At 34.9% G+C, this 25,542-nt stretch overlaps 1 protein-coding gene across 5 annotated transcripts in view; it reads left to right on the top strand.

Annotated features, from left to right (window-relative positions):
• LOC145729997 (adipokinetic hormone/corazonin-related peptide receptor variant I-like) overlaps positions 1–25,542 on the top strand; it is a 103,055-nt gene that overhangs the window by 41,122 nt on the left and 36,391 nt on the right. For 4 of the 5 annotated variants that reach the window (XM_081981017.1, XM_081981012.1, XM_081981014.1 and 1 more), the window contains exon 2: positions 25,157–25,495. In XM_081981017.1, coding sequence (XP_081837143.1) covers positions 25,157–25,495 — 339 coding nt within the window. Of the gene's footprint in view, positions 1–14,987; positions 15,120–25,156; positions 25,496–25,542 lie in introns of those variants that run through there. The other variant, XM_081981013.1, reaches the window with a different exon arrangement.

Here is a 25,542-nt window from a genome sequence, read left to right as displayed (position 1 = left end):
TGGAACGTCATTTTGTCAGTCATTTCTTGAAACTACGCAAAATTTCCTTTAAAATGAGGGGCAAGTCAATATTTTGACAGAAAATTCAAAATGGCGGCCTAGAACGTCATTTTGTCAGTCATTTCTTGAAACTACGCAAAATTTGCTTTAAAATGAGAAAAATTGCCAGAATCTAATGTCAAAATTGACATATGTCAATCACGTTTCAAATCAAACACATGTTTTGATTATTTCAAATAAAACACCCTGATTTTTATTTGCTCAATCAAATATTCTCTATTTTTTTAATGACAAAAATAGAAAACCTGAAAAAAGTCGAAAATTTTGCTGCAATGTTGTCAAACGCTTTTTCGAATTTGTCGACTAGAATACTTGCATATTTCAGTTGGTTTGCTACGTATGCTACTTTACCTCGTAAAACCATCGAAAGTACAGCACCCTGTACATTACCCGTGTGATATGGCAAATTAAAAAAACTCGTGCACTGCCAATACTTTCCACTCGTGACTATAAAAATTCTCATACCACACTAGAAATGTAAATAACTATTATCAAAGCATTATTAATATTCACCTGGTATAACTAATTTCCGCGTGGCTAAAATGAAATCTAAACAGCAAGGTTCAAAGTAGGTAAAATTAACAATTTGTGAAATGTCAGTGCTTTGAACAACTTTTGATTAGGTTTTGGTACGTTTAATTAAGTCACTATATCGGTGACTTTTAATAGAATATTTTTCGGCGAGCGAAAATAATCGGTGTGAAAAATGTATAGCTTGTTACAGATTCAAATTGAGTCGACAGACTATAAACTATGTTGTGTAGTTATTTACAGTTTTTGGTTCTTTTATTGACATTTGCCGATACAAACACTGATGGTGTTTTAATTGAAAATTCCCAGTCAAATAAAAAATTATTGAATCGTTTTTTATGCCAACGTAAATCTGTTTTATAATAACGGTTTTTGGTTCTTTCTTTTGATGTAGGTATTGTGTTTTTGAGTAAAATTTGGTTTAGTTGCTTTCATTCCTAACAATAGAGTTTAATCGTTTAATAAGTTGACTATTGCAATTACACGGAATAACTTTTAAATTTTTGTATTAAAAACATTATTTTGGTATTTTACTATAGACAGAGAAAAAGTGTAAAACAAATTTTGGTTTTTGAAATGCACTTTTTTGAACACAACACAAAACACACTGAATTGCATTTAGTTTTAATAAGTAAACATAACATAAATTCATGTAAATTAGGATCAAAATTGCCTTCCATTAATTCTAGATAACAGAAAATCCTATTAAACAAAGTCATCAAAGAGTCTTGGATCTATAAAGTAAATAACATTTGGATATTGTTAATAAAAAACGATTGTTTCTACCTTTTTTAAAAGCTGAAGTAAACCAACAATATCATTTGATTAAAAAATATACAGGGTGTCATAGTAAAGCATGTCCAATCAGTGATAAGTGTGTTGTATAATTTTCCTATAATGTAAGACCAAAGTGTTAAAAAACCACCTTTTTCAATATTCTTATCAGTTTATTTCACTTAAGACTTGATCACCATGTATTGACAGCACAAATTTTAAGTGCGTACCGAATGCCATTTATGAAAATGTTTTTTTGCCGTTAGATGAAACTAATAAAAATAATTTCGAAACTCTTTGCCCATATCGCTTTGATAATAATATTCTCTAAATAATAATTATTACTTTTATATCCGTAATACGGCGAAACCGGTCAGAGGATTGGGATTGATAAACAAAAAACAAAACCTCGCCATTTTCAACCAATCAGATCGGTGTTTACCGAATGATGCGGCATTAATGGTGCTGTTCCTAGATTTGGGAACGCCATCTGTACTTTCTAACTCATAGAGTTGAGTACAGATGTCACCAGATGTTGCACAACAACTACCATCCTACCTGGTTTGGGTATAAATACCACTCGTACTTCCACTTACTGGAAATATACCTCAGAGATAAAGAGACTGTGAATACTCCAACCAGGTGCGGCATAAAAATGTCCATTCCCCATTGAAGTAGGGCTGGTTTTATACCGTCAGGTCCTGGTGACTTGAAGGGGGCAAAGCCGGATATGGCCCACCTTATTTTGTCCTCATCAATTACTGCACTAGCACATTGCCAGTCGTATTGTGAAGGTGTTGTTGGTACTTCCGTCCAGTTCGTCGTTCCAGGAAAGACATAATCTGGGAAGTGAGTTTCCATAAGAATCTCAGCGCTCTTTTGGAGGTTGGCGGCCTTGTCGCCATTTTTCCTCGTCAGGATGCCGATACTCTTGTGGTGGTTATTTAGGAGTGCTTTCTGTAGCCTAGAGACTTGTGGGAAGTCTTCGACTGTCTCACAATAGACTCTCCAGGCTACTCTTTGATTTTGTCTGCAGACTTTTTTAAACTCTCTCAGGTTGGCTTGATATATCTCCCAGTCCTCTTTGAGTTTTGTTCGTTTTACCTTGTTTACAAGGCAAGATATTAAACTTAAATATTACAACAAATTTGTGGCACTCTGATTTATAGCAAGAATATTATAATAATTCGTTGTTTAGATCTCTTTGTGGTGAATATTAATAACAATGGAATGATGACAAACAATTTACTAATCTAACTTTTATGAAAGAAAAAACTAACATTTAAAAAACTTGTTTCAATGAACAAAAATCGTTTGCATTGATAAAATGTAAATAGAATAATAAGTTTCAAAAACCACCTCGATAAATGCTAGTAAACGATAGATTTTGTAAGAGAATATCTTGATAAAGTCATATTACTTTTTCAGTTTACTAATTTACAATGAACTGAAAATTTAATAAACTTGAATTGCCGGTCTTTGGTGATAATTTGGTTAGAAACGTTACAGAAATTCTTATTGAAACTCGAGTTAGGCATAATAAATTCTGACACAAAAAATAGGTCTCAAAGATAAAATTAAGATGTTTGCGACTGTACAGGATAATCTAATTTTTAAGCTAATGGTTTAGGAAAAAAACTGGCTGTAAAGATGAAAAATCAAGGCATAAAATTTTTTTTCTACCCAATTAACTGAAATGGATTTGATTAAACTTGATTATATCGAATCAATTCTGAAAAATCGACACTCAATTTCACATAACATGCTGATAAGGGTTGGCAGACGTTTCAGATATTCAAATCGACACGCATTCTTGTGAGAAAATGATTTTTTAATGTGTATAGGACGACATTGAGGGATGGCATTTCCAATATCAATATACCTTAAGGTTATACTGTGCGTTGTTAAAGGCACTTATTGATTAAAATGCCTTAGAGGTTTGGCGTTCTTGATCGTTTATGTAAATTCCAGCGTTTTAATAAAAAAAAAGATGGGCTCTTATTCAAAAGTAGTTTACGAGCATTTAATAAATCTTACAAGCGTTTTCTTTAACATAACCTTTCACATATTTTGTGTTTAATGCTCAGTTTTTCAATCTATTAAGCTTTAACTGGCAAACTTGTGATTATTATTACAGTTACATAAAACTACCATTACATGCTGAAGAGGCCATTACTTTAAACGTTTACGTTCAATTTTGTCTCTTAAACAGACAACTCATTTGATAAGTCTCGTTTCAGTTTACGGGACAATATAAGGCATAGAAGGGTATTAAGTGCCCTTTAATGTCCATTAACCACCACTTTTACCTATATTAGAGCAGCTCTGTGGTTTTCCTTTGAAATGGTCCAAAAAACCAAGAATATCTTAAAAAATTAAATTACCGATTTTATGTTGAACAATAACTTATTGACCTCAATATAAACATTTTTTTGTTTCAAAATTGTGTACGAATTTGCAACCGTTATAATCTAACCTAAACAGCATGGAAATATCCAAGTTACCTCAAATATTATTTAGAAAAACCGCAAATTTATGTAGAGCCTAATCCCCTCTATTTTTTGTCACGAAATATTTTCTCCCTAATGTTCACACAAACGTTTTTTCCATTTTTTAAGCACAAAAACTGACACTTTGTACACTAGGACTCCTATCACTCTTGATATGGAGTATGATAGTTAACGACCTTATCGGAATTTTTACCGCAAACAGAGTAACTTGCCTTGGATATGCTGACGACATAGTCATTATCTCTCTTGTCTTAGAAAGGCAGCTAGAATATAGGGTTTATTAGTGGAATTGAGAATTAATTCAACAAAAACCACAGTGGTAATTTTCACCAGGAGAATAAGACTAGAATGGCGGCAAAAGATTAAGTATCTAGGAATCGCCCTAGACTCAAAACTTATCTGGAATCGTCATGAAGAAAAGATTGTCAACAAGGCAAAATCATCACAGATGGTGTGCAGGAACCTTTCGGAAAAAACGTAGGTACACGGCAGAACCGAAATTGCCACAACAAGGAAAACATTAGAGAAGAGCGAATCCAACAGCAGCACTAGAGGTCAATCTGTACACCTCTCCACAGGTTGAATAAAGCCGAATTTAAAAGGAAAGCACACAGTGTAAAGGACTCATTACCCACTGGTAGTGCACATCTCGCCAACTGAGGAAGTTCAGTTTTGAAAAACAATTTCAAATATAACTGAGCACCAAGAGAGACTGCAGCAGAGAATCCACTCAAGCATTGGGAAAAAATACCATAATATGATAAACGGACGGATGTAAAACTTCCGAGAAAACTGGATCAGGTTTGGGCGTTGCACCAAATACTCGGAACCGATGGGCTAGATCAGAAACTCACGCTATAGAAAGGTGTATTCAGTTCAACAATACCGGAACAAGAAAATTACGATTCTTTCCGATAGCCAAGCAGCCATCAAAGCTTCAGCTCATCTAACATCAACTCGATGGTAGTTTTGAAATGTCTAGGAAAACTCAATGGTATAGGAAGGAATAACAAGGTAACCCCTCTTCTGGGTTCCGGGGCACGTCGTAGTAGAGAGAAATGAACAAGCAGCTACTCTGGCATGAAAAGAGGCATCAACGCCACTGATCGCCAGCCAGAACCATTCTGCGGCCAAGGAAACGCGTACGTCTAGGAAGAATTTAATAAAGAAATGAGAGCAACACACTGGCAAAGACTTCCAGGACTGAGGCAGACCAAAGGTCAAGAGCAAGATACAGATTAAAGACACTGATTAACCTTTGTTTGTGGCATTGTTGACTTAGAGTACCTCTAAGGAAGTTAGGACTAGAAAAGACCAGCACCTGCAAATTCTCCGGAAAAGATCCAGAGACATACCACCACATCCTGCTGGAGTCAAAAATTTTCAAAAAGGTATTTTTTGCAGTTTCCAAAGTATCACCCTGTGTAGCTATAAAATAGATGAAGTTTAGTTTATTGGTGATTTAAATAAACAATTTGAATTTTTAATTTTAACACTTAACTCCACTAGTACGGTTATGCATTTCAAGGGTATTTGAATAATAACGTAAATATTTTTGCAAAAATGCAAATATAAGCAAATGAAATGCTGGATAAATAAAAGTTGGATACTGTACTTTTTTCTCTACGTAAATTTGTGTATTCCTTTAAAATAAAATAAAAAAATTCTGAAAAATATTGAACGTAACTACAGAAGGACACTAGTTAAATTAAGCCTTAAAATGAATGTGAAGAAACAGCTGTTGCTAACTATAAATTACACGTATTTTATTGCAAGATGCAGCATAGCTTTAATTATACCAATTAATCTGGAAACAACGAATAAAACTGTTATTCTTATATCAAACTTTATAACCGTATACTTTACCGAAGCTTAAGATGGAATGCAGTCAAATTGTTATTTTAAAATGGATTTTTCTAGAAATTGCTATTGCCCTAGATAGATGGATCGCTCACATAAATCCCTAAGGAAATGAATTCTGATTTTCATGATCTACAAATTTTTGCTTGTTAGTTTAACGGTTTCTTTTTAGTATCCAATCTATGTTTTTCCTAAAACGGCAGTGTTGCCAGGTCTGTGGACAATTTTTAAACCCCGGTACTTAAATACTAATACAACGTTCCATGCAACTTATTCACATACAGGGTTAGAAAAAAAATTGGACAGTAGTGACGTGTATTTCAATCTGTCATAAACTTGGAAATGTTCCTCTTGATTTAGTTGGACTTTTACCAGTATCCAGAGGATTTCGTTACTGTTTAACTGTTATTGATCGTTTCACACGTTGGCCAGAAGCTATTCCAATTAAGGACATCACTGCGACACTGTTATCACTGCTTTTTACACTCATTGGATTTCATGTTTTGGAGCTCCTGTCACCATTACCACCGACCAAGGATCGCAAATTTTTACAGCTTTAACCAATTTAATAGGTTCCAAGAGGATTCGAACAACAGCTTGCCAATGGAATGGTGGAACGTTGGCATCGTTCTCTGAAAGCCTCTATCATGTGCCATGGTAACAATGAATAGGTTGACGTTTTGCCCACCGTTCTTTTGGGACTCACAACCAGTTTCAAGGAGGACCTAAAAGGCACAGCTGCGGAGATGGTGTATGGGACTACGTTACGACTTCCTGGAGAGTTCTTCACAAATGTCGATATGCTCCCTGATCCTCAACCTTTTCTTGCAAAATTTAGACAACACATGCAATTAATTCGTTCAATTCCTGCCGCTCATTATCATAAGAAAGCCGCTTTTGTTCACCAAGATTTGTTCACTTGTTCTCATGTTTTTCTTAGAGTTGATGCCGTGAAGAAATCTTTGCAACCACCATATGAAGTTCTTGAACGTATTTCCGACGTGGCTTAAGCCTCCTCTGCAAGAACAGTCTCAAAATGATTCAGGCAGACCCTCAACTTTAGCAGCACCCCTACGCACCTACTCCCGCAAGAAGAAGGTCCGTTTCAGTGACCAGGCAATTTGAACTGGACTATGGCCAAGTCACTTGGGGGGGAGTAACTGTGGCGGTCACTATGCCTTTCCCTGACCACCTGGGGCCAACCTTGCTTACCTGAAGTTCCACGGCACGACGGACTTTGATTCAGTGACGTGTTTAGTAACCGTTTCGTTATTGTTATTGTTGACTGTCAGTTAGAGACTTGAGCGTTCAATAGATAGTCGCAAAACTCTCGTTCACACCTTCGTATCCGTTTATTTATTAAAAGTATTGTTGCATTTCTGCTTCATTTGTGGACGTCAGTACCCACAATTTAAAGTCATTTACGTTTTTTCTTAGAATTATATACAGGGTGTCCCGCGAGGTAAGGGACAAAATTTCACTACCTGTTCTTTAGGTAAATTCGAGTCGAAAATGTTCTATGAACATGGGTCCGCAAATGCTTCCTTACCAAGATATGATTTTTTTAAGTTTAATAGTTTTATTGTGTTGAAAAGTACAATAACCTCACAAAAATATTTTTTTACAAAAAAAATTAATACCTCTTGGTAAATAACTGTTTATAATAATTGTTCAAAGTGCCCATTTTCCCATTGTAAGCATAGTCTAGCCCTTTTAATAATGTGGATGAGATCCATTGTAGTTTTTGGTACAAAATCACTATTAAATTTAAAAAATCATATCTCGGTAAGGAAGCATTTGCGGACCCATGTTCATAGAACATTTTTGACTCGAATTCACCTAAAGAACACGTAGTGAAATTTTGTCCCTTACCTCGCGGGACACCCTGTATATGAAAAAACCGCCCTTTTATCAGTTCTGGGAGCAGATAAACTGGAAAAACATCCAAGGCACGTCCACTGTCCCGTTTTGACCCTTTTAAAATGTGCTGAATATCCCTTTGGTGACATATTTTAACACATTTTCAGGTTGACGCTGCTTACTATTCATTACATTCCCTTGGGAATGCGAATGTAATACAGTCGTTTTTTTGTGAAAATAGTCTCAATAGGAAAAAGCTTTATATTGAGTCTCAATCTAGTGGTTTCGTACTTAAATTCATATTGATGAAATCACAGTTATTACACATTTAATACGTGTATACCTTATTTTGCAAATAAGGGCACATTTTGCATGCTGGTAACTCAAAGAGATTTACTCTTTGAATTGACATTAATGACTAATTTACCGTTTAAATTTAATTAAATATAAACTCATCTGCTCAGTAATTTTGTAGTGCAACCATTTTTAAATCAAAAAATGTAAATCACCCTTATTAAATTAACGTCGCATCGGTTTGGTCGAATGTTGCTTCCAAAAAAAAAAACTAAACGTAATTTAGTCTTTAAATTGAATCAAAATTAAACCTTTCCGAATTTCTTTTTTTATTTATTATTGGTGTCATTAATAACTTGAAACTAGAGTGCAATTATTGTTACTAGCACTTGATGCGTATTGTGGTGGTTGTCTAACCAAAATGCAAACTATTGAAATATTATCTCAAGAAATAATGAATATCAATGACTACGTTTATATCGAGCAAATTGAATCCGCTTATTTAATCCGATCAAATAAACCGCCATAAAGTCCTCGATATAAACAAGGGAGATTAACGATTTGGATTGACTAGTCGATCCTAAATATTAACAGGATTCAAACACTGAATCCGATTAAAATGCTACTTTTTAAATGAGATATACAAGATTGAATAATCTGGCATTTGACAACTGAGATTAACAAAGACAAGTGAATCACAAGACAAAAGTCATTGGGTTTAAGTTTAAAATTTCTGTTCAACGTTTTGTTCTTTAATATTCCTTTTATGAAAAGTTTGTCTGTTTGTGTTTAAAAGATCTGTTTTGCAAAAAAAATTGTGGTTGTCTTGCACTGGTTTCATCGGCTTGTTCTATATCGATTGACCAATCCAATCAAAGCTAAATACGAATAAAACGGAATTCAACTTATGATTGTTCTATCCGCTTCAGTAATCGGATTAAGATTACACGATATAAACGAAGTAAAAGTAAAGGTTGAATTTTGCTGCCAAAAACTAGCAACTTTTTTCCTTTAAACTGGATCTAATAACAGTAAAATATATACAGTAGTTTGGTCCCCTAATTGGACAGAATATTAATATCTGCTCAGATAGCAGAGCAGCCATCCATTCAGATACTGAAACTCGACAGAAGCAATTTAAGAACGGTGATAGGCTTATTGACCGGTCATTGTCACTTTAGACGACATCAGTCTTTGATGGGTGTTGCTGAGAATCCCGAATGTAGGGGATGCTTAGAAGATGAAGAAACTTCGGGACATGTCCTTTTGAGCTGTCCTGCCTTCTATTACGCGCGTATGCGCATACTGGGACAGCCAATGCTGTTGCCCAGGGATATAAGGGACTTATGCCCCAGCCACCTGGTGGCTTTTATAAAGGACACTGGGCTGCTGTAGATCCCTTACTGGCGGAACGTGACGGGCCCATATAGGAGGCCTATACGTTTTTTAAGGACAGGAGTCCCCCGCTTCACACACTCACACTCACTCACAGTAGTTTGTTAATGCAATCATTTTTAATCAACAGGTGTCAATGATGTTAGAACTATAAATGTCAATTTGGTTTGAAACAACCAACTCAGAAAGACCCAGAAGATATTAAGAACACTTTCTATATTATTTTGAACAATTTAACTTAGAAAAGCGGCTTCCAATGTGTCATTGTTATTGTTATAAAAAAAATCAACAAAGTTAATTCACAGACAGGAAAATAACCAGATTAAGATTTCCTAAATTTAGGGAAAATCTATATAGTGACCTCTCGCTTTTCCCTAAATTTCAGGAAATCTTAATCTGGTTATGAGGCCTTTGTAACACTGCCTCCCTCTTTAAAAGCTATTCGTCCCGGATAGCGTCATTCTGAAGGTTCCAAAATGGCGGATTTCTTCCTTTATATGGACTTAGACTCTCCACATAAACTACTTTTGGTTTAGATCTTGCTGAAAGTTGAATTCGGTAAACTAGATCGTTTATTTTCTTCATTATCCTGTATGGTCCTTCCCAGGGTCGTAGTTTTGGGCTCAATTTCTTCTGGGTTGCCAACAGCTGGTCTGTGGTCCAGTCTCATCTTCATACGGTCGCTGTTCAGCTTTAACTTATCTCTCTCAAGTTCATGAATTATGCTTGATTCCTTCTTTAACGAACACTGGTCACACCGTTTACACCATTCCTCAACGTCCTTTTTGAAGTTAATCCAGTAAAATCGATCTCTTATTCTAGCCAAAGTCTGGCTTACTCCAGTGCTAAGCTCTAAATGCTCTCCTTCACGATTGTCGTGTAATTCTCGCAACACACTCTCTTTGTAGGAATTGGGAATATGGTTTGGTAAACAAAGCGTTTTCCGTCTGGACTTTCCCATTTGCGAGTAATTAAGTCAGTAACCCTTTATTGTCGGTCCATGTCTGGAAGTTTCTTGCCAAGCCGGTTTCAAATCGTTTTCCAACCATGTTCTGATTACTTGCAAATCAGGGTCTGAGCGCTGCCCTTTTATTATGTCTTCCTTAGAAACGCTGCTCTTCATTCTTTTTGTAACCTCTTTATCTGTCACCTTTGCGATTTGACCAATCCTCCCCTCCAACCATCATGAATTTGTCCTTTCCGGGTTCTTCATTTCCTGCTCAAATTCAAGGTAGAATCTGCTTGGTCTTGGTCATCCGAAAATCTTACTTACCGCACTCTTTCCCTTTTGTAGGAGATGTTCTTTGCGGCTTCAAATTCTAAGCTGTAGACTACGGCATCAGTCAAGTTCCTAGAACGGCCAAGGCGAAGCGCCTGCTGTAGATCTGCTCCTCTGACATCATTGGTAAAATTTTGGACAGCGATCTGGTTCAGAAACTCTTCCGGTGCTTGTGGATAGGCCAGTCGAATTAGTCGCAGAGTCTCTGATGACCCTTGGGCTTTACTCTTCAATTGGCTCTGGTATACCTGGATCAAGTATTTATTCCCGTATCTTAGTTCCACCGCGTTTGCAAGGTAATAGTAATCTCCTTGTTTACACTCCGGGATGTTCTAGAGTATTTCGAAAGCTTTACCACGTAGTGCCAGAACCAACTCGGTGGCTTTTTGATGTTCGGTTCTCCAATTAGCCCCGGCGGCAGCCTCAAATTGCTTCCTGTACAACTCCCACGACGTTTCCCCATCAAACTGTGGCACCTTACACTTCATTGTCGCATCCGGTCGAACTTTCGGGCAGTTTCCTATTTCCTCGATTCCTTGCGAACGCTCATGATTTCCCTCCGTAAAGTTGCAATCTTTTGTCCAAATTGAGTCTCCATCTGTCCAAATTTGTTACCAAACTCAGTTTGCACCTCGTCGACTTTATGGTATACCTTTTTGAGTTCATGGTCCATTTTTTCCACTTTGTGATCCACATCTTTCACTTTATTACCGACCATCTCCAGTTGTTGATCTACATATATAGGATTGTAACTCTGTTCGGTTTTCTCAAAGCTTGCAAAATAGCTTGTTGTCCTTCCTCATCCTGTTGGTAGCGTCTCTCTTGCTCCTCTTTTTTAAGTCGTCGTCGTTCTTCCTCTTCTTGTTTTTCTTGTTGTAACAGTAGTTTTCCTGACAAGTGTGCAAGGTAAGTCGCGAAGCGGAGTTCGGACACCAGACAAGTGCGGACAAGACACTTTGCACAAGAGTTAGCAACAATATTTTTTTCTAAGAGTAACCCGACTCTTAATTTATTTTGCAACATAAATAAATATAAATTTGACACACGCTTGTCATATGCACAGTTTTGTCATATTTTAACCTTAACGTCACTGTAACAAATTGTACTACTGATGTTTTGTGTTTTCATTATTATTGAATATTTGTAGAAAAACCCTTATTTGAGTAAATTGGAGTGAATTCTGCCATATTTATTTTACATTTACCTATTTGGTACCTACGTCATTTTATTCTACTTTGATTTTCTCCATAAAGTCGTTAAATTCTAATTAGATTGTTCTTCAATAATGCTTCAACCATCTCCTTTTTAAACACTTGTTATAGAATTACATCCAATTAAACAATTTCCTACTTTGTAAAATAGTTTCAGGAATATTTGCCTGGAATAGGAAAACTTACAAACTTTATTGCTAAGATAATTAACTTTTTAATTATTTAACTTTGAGAGTTAGCCTGGAATTTTCGTTTGAAGAAACCTCAATTTTCCTTAAAGACAAAACTTTATCCGGAAGTAAAATAATGTTTACTTGATTTCTATAAACAAATGATTGTCGCGCAATGTTGCAGTTACATAGAGGGTGATAAAAGAATAAGTTGCTAATTTCACTAAAAAAAGTTAAAAACATAAACTTTTCTTGGTTATCCATATATCTACTGAGTGGTCAAGTTAAAAGTGATTCCATCGTTGCTACATTTACATGAAATCAATGACAACAAAGAATTTTTTGGCAACTATAGTAACTGATACCATTTTTCAATTCTGCTACTTGGTCTCGACAACTTTTGTCGTCGTTTTCAAAATATTTACCATTAAACAACGAAATTTTCAACATTTGGAAGGCTGTTGATTACAGCCAATATCGTTAGACATATCAATTATTATTACTTCTTTTTCTTCTGTCACCCTGTAAACTAATAACTCAACTACACTAAACTACAGAAGAAAGCTAAAATACAATTTTTTTAACATAAAGTGCCGACATTTTGACCTTTATTGCCGCTCTATATCGAGTCAATTACATGGAAGAAATGAAATTCGTGATGTCTGATAGGAAATTCCTCCTTAACACGTATTCGATCGAATGTTTTCGCCATTTCAGCTGTTATTTACCAATACGCTACATCAGGAATGTACCTTTCGTTACCTTTCTGAAGTTTATATGTGTCTTGTTTTACTAGTAAAGAATAATTTGTATTTTCTGTTAATATATCATATTTTAGCTTTTAAAATCCATTTTTGACCACCCTGTTGCTATAAAATAGTACTTACTAACAGATAAATCTAGAGATTTCTAGCACCAGACGACTCTACATTTAAGTAATTTGTAGTCACTTGGCAACATTGACCGCTAATTCAAAGATAAACTAGAGTTGGTTCAGAATGTTTTCAGATCAACTATGTCATACCCTGTGACCTGTAAACAGCCTGAATTTAATCGCTTATTCATTTATTGCTATTATCAACATTTGAAAACGTTTCTAGATCAGACCAAAAAATGTTCATAATATATAAAGTCATTGCGAAAAATAATGAAAATGATAAAAATAATCAGTCTTGCATGCACACAACAAGTGCAATTAATAATAGTATAGAAATATACAGGGAGTTGATGAAATATTATGCCAAAATGAGATTAAAGTAAGTCAATTTGATTAATAAAGTATTATTCGCAAATCCCAAATAGTTTTTGAGATACACAGGGTGATATTATTATTTCACCAGAGAATTTTAAACTAAAAAACTTTTCTACGCATGCTTTCTTGAATATTTTTGTTTAAATTTACCAGTATGCAGAAAAAAATGATTTTAATCGTGACAATTCAACTGTTGTTACTATTGAATGACCCATCTATACAGGGTAATTCAAATTCGACCCTCCCCATTGGGATTTCTGAAACCAAAATTTTAATTCAAGCGAAATTTTAACTCGGTTTTGAAAAATTAAGTAGCTTATACAGTTTATGAGCTTTTGATATCAAATTGTCTACTTTTTTATTAGTCTGTCATTGTCACCTGTCAACTTATCCTTTATGTCGCAGTAAAATTACAAAACACACCTGAGATTCCCGAAAAACAGTTTAAAGTTACATCATAAAGCCCTGAAAGTATAAAACACAATTGAAAGTCCTAATAAGTAGCTTAAAGTCATTTAAATGAACCGGTTTGCTTATTTTATACCTCCATAGGTTTAGACATAGGTTTTAAGCCGAAACTGTCTATTTGACATGTAGTCTGTCATTTTCCAACTGTTTCTCTGCATGAAGCTATAAAACTGGCAATTCAAAAATCATTCAATCGTATTCTACACATCTATGCGTCGACTTGACTGTCAATTTAAAAGGTAATCTTGTCATTTAAATGACACTTGTAAAGTTACTTTTCATGAAGCTACAAACCATAAAACTGACAATAACAATAAAATTTGGACCTCCACGGTTTATACTTTGACTGTTCCTATGTTGATACTGTAGTGTGTCACTACTACAAGTGTCACCTGTCAAGATACTCTTTATGACGCTATAAAACTACACAAAACACAGTTAATAGTCCCGAAAAACCGGTTAAAGTCGTTAATTCGATTTTGCACCTCCATGAGCAGTATTTTGAGTGTTTCTAAGCCAAAACGGTCTTGTTTTTGACTTACTGTCACCTGCACTGTCATTTTACTTTCACTGGGCAAGTTCACACTTGAAAATCCTTATTTTACACCTTTCCTTTTGGACATTTACTTTAAAGTGTCATTTAGCTGTCACCTGTGCCAGGGTACTGAATTTTCGGAAATCAGTTTAAAGTCATTTACAGCCATTTGCACTATGTATCGTATTTTATGCTGAGTTTAAGTCTCGACGTGCTCTATTCAACAGTTGAATAATATACAGGGTGTTCCATTTAAAAAGAATATGGTGTGTCACACTTTTTTGGGACATCCTGTATAATTCAAGTAAGTTCCGTTCAAATTTTTAGAACAAATTTTACAACTTTTTTTTTTCCTAAAATCATAAACAAAAAAATTAAAGGGGGGGCCGTTTATAATGAGACACCCAGTACCTACATTAGACTTGCCAGTGGAAAACGCACATACATTTCATGAAGCTATAAAAGTAACTGGAATTCATTCAGAGTTATTTACGAATAGAGCGAAAAAACTCCTGTATATTGAAAACTGCTGATTTGTTGATCTTAGTCTAATAATCATCCTGGCTTTAATTTTTGATGCTCTAGCACCACATTTCGTGAACACACTGTATAATAATTAGCGGACATTCCACGTTAAGTTGGTCTTTATCAAAAGCAGCTCCTACGCATGATAAATATGCTTCAAATTGACTGAATATCGACGATTAAACAGGATTGCAAGTTAAATTACTTCTTATAAATATTATTTATTGCTCTGTTTACTAAAATAAGCATAGGTCATCGATAAACGACTAGATAATCGCCACTACACATCATTTACATATAGCAAAGACAGTTCGTGATCGCGTTTCGGGTTTGAATCACTGATGTTTTCCAGATTTACTGTGGGATATTAGCCTTAAACAGCATTAAATTGTCAGGTAAACGTTTAAATAATTTATTTTTAATAATGAAATTGAAAGCTGTAAGGAATGGTTTTTTGAACTCCTTGACACCAAATTAGTCGTAGAATAATATAAACAATATTTTTTAAAATTTTTGTTAGGGCACCATTTTGCTATCAAATTAAAGGTCTAAATGATGTTTAGGGTCCAAGTAAAACCAAAAATGTGTGTCAATTAGACAGTGCGTTTGGAATTTTCGGTGGTTTTTTATTTTGCAATCAACATGCTTTGAGCTTTGAAAATTAACAATTTTCAAATTTGCCTCAAATGTGGAATACTGATTTTGAAAATTTTCAATATTTTTAAACTATTTTATTATGTCCTCCCTGTGTGCTCTCTAGAGATTATCACTATGTATGAGGACACCCTGTATTTGTTATAAAGTTTCTAATATTGTTTTAACATCAGGCTATTAAGTCATAGACGCTGTCCTGAAATTACTTACGGTTTTCCCGTGGGTTTACACAAAGTCAATTTAACTCGACAAGAAATAAATTTATTTACACTTCAAAATACCTCAAAACACTCCGAACAATGATTAATTCAGCTACCAAAGACACTACTAAAATTCCACAATTATTCTACTATTTAAACTTTACCGCGTTCCCAAATCCACTACTGCTCCACCGTCGAAACCGCTTCTTTATGTTCCGCAAACCACGTTCTAGAACCACCGCGATTTGCGTCGAACATCGAAGACGCTTCCAGATGTGTCGCGTTCTAACCGCGTCCTACTATAACACGAGCCAGGCCAGATATTGCGGCGCATCGGATCCATTTCGAATCGAATGCTCGTTCAGTAAGTATCGAGCATAGTAGGCGTCAAACCGTAAAGCTGACCGTCCCGATCCGCTTCATCTAGTCCCTGGTACTTCTTGAATCTATCCAGATGGACAATTTTCATCTTGCCTTTGGGGCTGCGTTGGACTCTGTACGCGACGTCGTTTATCCTTTTTACCATATTGTAAGGTCCCTCCCAAACCGGTGTTATTTCGGTGATTTGCCTTTCTTCCTCTGAGGGTTAAACAACTTTATCGTCCTTCTGGAACCCTCCCGAATTGGCCCTAAGATCATAACGAGCTTTTATCTTGACGCTAGCTAGATGCTAACTTTCCCTGACAAGACCATGGATGTTCAGTAATCTTTCTTGCAACTCGTCAACGTAGTTCTCAATGTTCGTGCTTTGGCTTGTTGGAGATCCGAACACAACATCACATGGAAGTTGAAGTTCTCGACCAAACAGAACTTTGGATGGTGACTGTCCCGTTGAGTTGTGGACTGGTGCTCTATACGCCATCAAGAAGAGCGGAATATGCTGGTCCCAATCCTTCTGATGCTGATCAACAACCTTTAGGAGATTTTGCTCTATGGTTTTATTAAATCTCTCGACCATTCCATCCGACTGAGGATGAAACGGCGTTGTTCGGGTCTTCCTAATGCCTAGCAGGTCACAGAGCCTCTGAAAGAGCTTGGACTCAAAGTTTCGTCCCTGTTCAGAGTGTAACTCCAACGACACACCAAATCTACTGAAGATATTTTCAAGGAGAATATCAGAGACTGTGCTGGCTTCTTGATTTGGAATCGCAAACACCTCAGGTCATTTGCTAAAGTAATCCATAGCAACAAGAATGTACTTGTTGCCTCTGTTGGTCTCAGGAAAAGGCCCAGCAACGTCTATGGCTAAACGTTCGAACGGCAATCTTACGTTGTACTGCTTCATAGGTCCTCGGGATTTTCTCTGTGGTCAGTGGCTAGCTGTACAAATGGAACATTGTCGACACCATGATTTCACGTCTTTGCAGTAATTCACCCAGTAAAAGCGTTGCCGGATTTTGTCCAAAGTCTTATTTACTCCAAAATGAGCACCAGTCGTTCCATTGTGCATTTCCTTCAGTACGTTGTCGACCCTTCCTCTGGGAACTAACAGCTGCTTCCTTATTTCTTTTCCATCGGCACTTTCCCAAGCTCTTTTTAGCAAGCCGCCTTCAACCACAAGCGAGTCCCACTGAGCCCAAAGTGCTTTGAACGTCAGGCCTTTGCTAGAGATTTCTTGCCATGTTGGTCTTGGCTCGCTTTGTTCCTTTCTCAACAACAATGGGCCTATGTCGCTGTCTTCTAGTTGATCCTTCCTAATTTCATCGGGACTCCATTCATCATCGGTCTTCAGCTGAACCATTCTGACGGACACAACTCCTTCACGTTGTTCCGGTTTCTGGCAATGTTTGCATTCTTCGGCGCAAAGTCTTCTTGATAGAGCATCTGCGTTATTATGCAGCTTTCCGGGTCGATGCTTGATGTTGAAATTATACTGCTGACGTTTTTCCTGGTCCCTTCTGGATGGTTGTAGGTCCCTCGTTGGAGAGCGGGACGGTATCCTTACTCGACAATCTTGTTTAATGTGTCCCGTACGTCCGCATCGATAACACTCCACTCTAGTGGTCGGGCGTGATCGTTCTAACTGTGTGAACTGACCATTTCCTGATGCTGCCATTTGTTGCAATAATTGGCCGACCATTGATTTAATTTCTTTTATTGATGTAGCAACATGATCGGCGGGCCGTACTCTCTCCTCTTGAAAAGTCACGGCTCTGATCTGTGGCTTTAAGTCATTGCACGCAGCTTCAACTTCCAGAGCTCGAACTAGTAATCGCTGCCGTTGCTCCGCAACAATATCATTCAATTGATTGCATTTGCACCGTAAAAGTTCATAAAACCGCAGTTTTCAATTAACTTTTTACTCGTGTTGTTAAGTTTTAATTTGCTGCTCTTCAAACATTTTTAATTTGGCTTATTTTCTCGTCTAGCCAATATGACCTTTCATCAAACAACTCAATATTGGTTGCAATATAATATGTTTTTATTTATTCAAGCTTCATTTTTTTATTTCTACAAGGATATTTGCTAAATTCCTCAACAGTTTTGATGCGGATAAGTAGTAAATTGCAGTTGGCTGCTAAAAATAGATTTTATTTATTCTTAGCTGAAATTTTCATCCTTTTATTAAAAAAAATCTAAATATTTATTTTTTTTTCTGTTTTCCTATTAAAAAATTAAACCATTGATACCTATCAAACTATATGAACACTTCAATTACAAACTACAATTTTCTATTTTACCCTCGAACTGTGAAGTGATAAATTCGCCTTTTCTATTTTACGATCGTTATTTGCCATACAAGATTAAACGCAACGAATGGTCCTATTCCCATTTAGATGAAACTTTCCATCTTATTCGGTCTTTTTTCTGTCTTTTAAATAATGTCTTCTTCTAATCTCATGCTTGCGCACGTTTAAAAATATATTAAACACCTTACTTCAGTCTATTAAATTATACAGCTGCTACATACAGTGTGGCCACAAAGTATGGAATAAATTCGATTAAAATTCAGGGAATTTTAATTTTTTTATTAATTACTTTGTTAAAAAAAACTGCACTTGTTTCAATTAAAAAAAATTATATGGGAAAAGTTGATTTTTAGTTAGCCAGTGGTGGCTGCGAAGCTAAGATAATTAAACTTAATGACTTGTCAATTATTATGGTAACCTTAGAGGTATTCGAGAATTAAGGTTACAGGCTAACGAATAGAGTTTGTAAGCCATAAATGATTCCAGTAGATTTAAGTTATAGAACCTGCCACATCCATTATTATTTGCCTATTAAAACCGTAACTTTTAAGAATGTATTTTAAGTTTGCATATTTAAAACAGCCATTAGAAAGATACAAATTATTTAACAACTGGCACAGCCAAATCTACCTACTTAAAAACAATATTAAAAGCAACAAGATTAAGTCATAAGTCAAAAAGTCAAAAATGTTTCCAAAATTTTTTGGTAAGTGCACCTAAAACTATTATAGTTTAAATTAATATCAGATTACCTTTAACTGACAATATAAACTGTTACATAATAGTTATTTACATTACTAGTGGGGTATGAGCATTTTTATAGTCACGAGTGGGAGTGTTGCCACGACGAGGTCGTAGACCGAGTTGTGGTGATCACACGAGTACGTTAATTTGCCATACCCCACGGGTGATGTACAACATTTTATCTACGACCATCAGAAACAGCGTAAAGTAAGAAAAAAATTCATATTTTGTGCAATGTGAACTATTTAGGAACGTCTCGTATATGCTTGCTACGGGTAGTTATTTGTTACCCTTAAATCTTGTCATCTACGCTGTACTGTTTTGGTGTTGTTGCTATGGTGGCCATTTGTTTCCACATATCACTTAAGCGACAATTTAACAGTGTCAGTCACAAATTTTTAAAAGTGCATTTCGTTATGAACATGTCTGAAGAACTTCCGTCAGATATTGAAGAAGCTGCCGCAAACGTGGTATCTGGCTTGTTGCCTGCCAAGTCAAAGGAGAAATATGAAAAAATGTATCAAAGTTATGTTTAAATTCAATAAACAATTACAGCAGAAATTTTCATTTAAAATTGTTTTATCGCACTAGTGCGATAAAATCGATTATTATCGCACTAGTGCGGTAAAATCGCTCATTACGTAACTCAAAATGAGCTATGTAATGAATGATTACCATGCTAGGAGTAGATAAAAAATATTACATTTCTGGTAATAAAAGATGTGAAATCTGTGTTATAGTTTTATGTACCACTCCAAATACTAAGTAACAGTGCAATAAACCAAAATTTATAACGCAAGTGCAACATTTGACGTCAAATCACTTAACTTAACAGTAAATCATCTAAACGCAAAATTTTTTTGTTGAAATGTTTCACCAGATGTCGTTATCGGCTAATTAAAAAGTGTACAGAGTGGATCAAATTAAATGCTCTTAATTTTAAATTGCTGGTCTTTTTTTTCGTACAGTCCAATCGTTCCAGCCCACAGTTTTGGAGATGTTTGAAAATTAGTTTTGTTTTTTTATGGGACACTCTGTATTTTATTTGCGCAGTCGAATGGTTTTTTAAGTACACATTAGTACATTTTGCTCGTCTCTGTCGACATTTTGTACATTTTCCTGCATTATATTCATCTCATGCCCTTCTAAACTAGATTATTTTGTGGGTCTGGTGCGATATAGGTGTATTTTGTTTTTTTTTTTTTTTTTTGATGACATTGATGTCAGATTGTTTAATTAACTTAGTTCTATCCAAAAAAGGGTGGATGAAGCTGTTTTTTGGAAAAAGTACCCTAAAAAAACGCTTTGAAAGTGGTCAGTTTACACCAAGTCTAGGCAGTGTTGCCAAGTCAAAATATTTAATAGCAGTAGAATATTCAGTCAAAAAACGGTAGATTAAAACAATTTCATTAATTTTACATTATTATACAGGGTGTCTTTTAATAGTCGTCAAAAATTTTAATTTTGCTATAAAAACCGTACTTCAAAAATACAGTTTTTTTATTTTTTCATTAATAATTGTTTTTTAAGTTTTGACATTAGTGACAGATATCACGTGGTTTTAAAGGATAATTTAGCTAGGCAGTCACGTGACCATGGTCAAAAATCATAAATCTTAGAAACACGTTTTATATCAAATACTGTAAGAAAACGTTTCTAAATCCTGATTTTTGCAACTTTTGAGTATGGTTTGACAGTTTTGACGTTAATGACAGTTCTCACGTGATTGTAGAACACTATTTAGCTAGACGGTGACGTGACAATTGTCAAAATAACTGCCCTAATTCTCAGAAACACGTTTTATATCAAATACTGCAAGAAAACGTTTATAAATCCTGATTTTTGCAACTTTTGAACATGGTTTGACAGTTTTGACGTTAATGACAGTTGTCACGTGATTGTAGAACACTATTTAGTTAGACAGTCACGTGACAATTGGCAAAATAACTCTCATAATTCTCAGAAACACGTTTTATATCAAATACTACAAGAAAACGTTTCAAAATCCTGATTTTTGCATATTTTGAGCATGGTTTAACAGTTTTGACGTAATTGACAGTGGTCACGTGATTTTAGAAGACTATTTAGTTAGACTATGAAGTGAAAATTGTCAAAAGAACTGTTAAATCTCATAAAATCGTCTTGTTTCGAGAACTGTTTTAAAATGTTTTCAAATTAAAATTAAAATTAAAATTTAAAATTTTGACAATTGTGACAAACATCACGTGGTTTTAGAGAATAATTTGGAGTAAGAAAATTACAGTTTAACGCATTTTTAGAATCCTTATTAAATTTCCTATTCAATAAACTGAAAAAGTAGGGTGTCCCATGACGAAAGACATCGATTGATATTGGAAAAAGTATAAATAGAAGAGTTTTGAAAATTAGGCAGGATACTGATGTGGGCATGCCCAATCTAACTAAAATATTTTCAAGATGGTTGCACTTCCGTTTATACCGGAAGTCGATCACAACTTTCTTATTTTAAATAGAACACCCTATATATTACTACATATTTGGATTCCTCACAAAATTCTGACCAACTTATGTGTACAGGGTGCTGCATTTTCGATGGTTTTACGGGGTACAGAGAAAACGGTAATAGATAGAAAAAAAGTAGCATACGTGTTCTGATCTCTTTTTCTGAGCTGAGACGACGGCGGCGCAAACTTCTTTTGTTTTAAAGCTACGGGGGGCTTTTGAAAATTGGTCATTTTGGAAGCTCCTCTGTATTTCATTTGCTATTAAAGTTATCAAAAAAGGAAAAACGGTTCCCGGTAGAAGTTTTCATGTAGAATCCAATGGCGTAGTCAGTTTTTTTCTATTGGGTTTAGTTTCTGACATATGATAGTAAGTTACATTTTTTTAAATGGAACATCCTATATATTTTTACGTCATTTAATTCTGTTGATTTTTACCTTTTCAACGGTGTATTACAACATATAAGTTTGTAGAGGTTAATCCTGTTATTTAAAAAAAAGACCTTTGCTAAGCTAAAAAATGGCCAATATCTAAAATACAATACAACAAAATCGGAAATAAAATAAACACATCAGAAAATTAAATATTTTTAATAAATCTTATTAAAAATCTGTTATAAACAGTTCTACCGTCACTTTAATAAGAAAAGTGGCCATTTCTATTATCTACTATTTTTAAGGTAGAAGTTGAAAAAACTGTTTATAAACGACATGTAACATGTTAATATGAACATAGCCAAATTTTGTTTCGACTGTGGTTATTTAGCACTTTTTTGTTAAGGAAACGCTTTTTTTCTAATTACCAAGATTAACGTTTACAAACTTATATGTTTTAATACACCGTTGAAAAAGTAAAAATCAACAGAATTAAATGAACTAAAAATATATAGGGATGTTCTATTTAAAAAAATATAACTTACTGTCATATGTCAGAAATTAAACGTAATAGAAAAAAACTGACTACGCCATTATATTCTACGTCAAAACTTCTACCGGAAACCGATTTTTCCTTTTTTGATAACTTTAATAGCAAATGAAATACAGAGGAGGTTCCAAAATGACCAATTTTCAAAAGCCCCCCGTATCTTTAAAACAAAAGAAGTTTGCGCAGCCCACTCTTCGCCAGTCATCTCAGATCGGATTCTATCTATTACCGTTTTCTCTGTACCCCGTAAAACCATCGAAAATGCAGCACCCTGTACAATGCCCTATGCCTATCTCTAGCCGTTTTCGAAATATTTGATGTTTTTCCAAAAAAGTGACAGTTGTTGCAACGCTCAACATCTTTTTGTACTATGTTAAAACCGTATTTCATTTTGCAATGAAACTTTGGGTTATTGTAAATAAAGGATCGTTTTATTAAACTGAGGGTGCGTAATGACTCATTTGTATACAGGGGTGTCAAAAAAAAATCATAAACTTGCCACTAAAAAAAATGAAAAATCTCAAGTTTTTTAAATAGAAACCCACATTTTTTATTGCGGAATCATTTTGATCATTAAAAATTACTATACGTTTCAATTTACTTGCCTATACCTAAATCCAACCCATTTCGTTTTATTTGAGAATAAATTTTTTTTTATTAGGCTGCATGGTTGGGATTAGCTGGTACTCTAGTTGGCCATGCTTTTGACACACGGTGATATTGGAGACCTGCAGAGCATGTTAATAACACTAGTTTTGAGTGTTTTAACAAGAGGATCTCAAAAAATAAAAAATTATGGAAAACTTCCATTTTAAGAAATTAATAAACAATTATTAGAATGACATTACTAATTTTGAACAGAAAAGCAGTTCTGTTTGACAACGTTGCTAAGGTTGTTAAGCACCAAACAAAATGTTCAACAATCACGCTGGTGCTGCTGGTACCAATGAAAAAAGTCATTTATGTTTAGTATAAAGAATGCCATAAGAAAGAAAATAACGTGAAATATGAGTTTTCACCCTTATTTTGGTAAAAGTAAGTTAAATAGACAATCTGACAACGATTTCATCAAAAAAGAACTAAAAATACGGTGGCACCTAAATCGCACCAGAACCTTATTTTGTTATTACTTACTTATGATCGCCATCTTGGATTTTGGCATTTTTGAAAAGCGCTAAAGAATCATTTTCAATGATGTATGTACTTGTGTTGTTTTAATGATGGTATTATTTACTTTCTACAGTGCAGAAAAACGTTTTTTTTTTTTTCAAGTTTTTATCATACATGGCTTTGGAAAATGTCGCGGATATCTTGAAGAAAAATGACAATCGACGTTTTCCCAATTTTCCAAAAAACGAGAAAAAAAAGTTTAATTTGGAAACCGGAAATAAGTTTCACATAAAACTCTCTAAAACTTTCCATATTTAACCAACCAATTTGAGACACACTGTATACATCGACATGATACTGACTTCTAGTTCAGAATTTGAGGGCTTTTTCCATCGATATCTCCTAAACGGATGCAAATATTCATTTTGACATAAAACAATAAAATTTCCAAATTTATCTTTGTACTCACCTTCTGCTAACTCAGGTCTAACTCGGTTATTGACAGATACGTCAAAATGACTGAAACTATAATTTATGTTTGTACTAATTTGTAAAGAATTTCTAAAAACACATTTTTCTGGACGACCCGCCACTGTTTGTAAACTATGTTTCAAAATGATTCAGTTTTATAATTAGACCAAAATTTTCAATTAAAAGTTTTCTAATTTGTTGTTATGTGGGTGTAGAGAGAAGAATTCTTAGCAGTAATTTTCGGCATATCTTTGATTGGCTCACAGTTCAGTCCGATAAAGCAATAAATCACATTTAATTAAAGACTGTTTATACTAAATTCATACGTTATTTTTTTTGTATAAATAATGAGATATAGTTGTTTGTAATCCATCTTGAGAAGCTTCAATTATTAATTATGTTAATTCACGTATCTTAACAGTTGTGAACGAGGTTGAACATGATTTTTTTACTATTTGTTTTTTTAAAAAATGTTTTTATTATACAGGGCGTTCCAAACTTAGCTAGTTTACATTGTGATCAAGGAAACCATAGGTCGGCTCGCAGAGGCAATTTTAAACTAAAAAATTTTTTTGGTTTCCAACTAAAAATCGAAAAATGTTGGTTTTTATTGGTCGAATACTCACGTGATATTGATAGTGTCTGGCTAACAGCAAATAACTGGACATATTCCCCTGATTGTTAGTGGGAGATTTTTTTCCCTTAACTTATAACGCTAAGTAACAAAATTTGAGCCATGTCTGGTCCCATCGACAAAAAATGTTTTCCCAAGCTCCGTGGGTCCCAAATAATAGGAAAGACCAGAAATCCAAAAAAGAATAATGATGTCAAAACTATAGTGCTGAATGTAATGGAAAACTGAATGTAACTCACATTCTAATCGCTCTAGAACATTGATTTTTTAATAGAGACTGAGTATAGAAAAGATAAATCAGACTTTTTTGATTTTTATTAAGATATGGCAGTTATTTAGGATAAGTTTATTAAAAGGCTTGGCTTTCCTTGCCCCCCTGATCCTCCGCCACTGTATATAAATAAAACTATTCCAGTTTTAAATCTCGTCTAGTCATCCATAACATTTCGAAGGTCTTCTCATTTACACCGTTAATAGTTTAACGAACAAATTGACCTGATTTACATGTCAATGGTTTTTTTCAGACTGACAACACCGCAAACTGCATTAGCATCAGCATGAAAGATCACATTTACTCAGCAGAATCGAAGGTGGAAGATCATAGAAGACTGGACGATTGGATTACCCCCACCACTTCCGATATCAACCCTCCACAAAATGCTTCTTCAAATGGATCGGCGGCGTTGCCACTTTATATGGTTTTCAATGACGGTCATCGATTATCTATTGCAGTGTATAGTGTACTGATGGTGTTTTCCACGATTGCCAATATTACGATTTTAGTGTTGTTAGTGAAACGGAAAAGACAACAGCCCAGTAGAATTAATACGATGCTGATGCATTTGGCGATTGCTGACTTACTGGTAAGTTCCACTTATAGTGACAGTCAAATCAAATTGGGTAGACGTCA

The sequence above is a fragment of the Ips typographus genome, linkage group LG5 (assembly GCF_016097725.1).
Source record: "Ips typographus isolate SLU linkage group LG5, UJ_Ityp_2.0, whole genome shotgun sequence".
In the NCBI taxonomy this organism is placed as follows: domain Eukaryota; kingdom Metazoa; phylum Arthropoda; class Insecta; order Coleoptera; family Curculionidae; genus Ips; species Ips typographus.
This window is presented reverse-complemented; position numbering and strand designations above follow the sequence as displayed.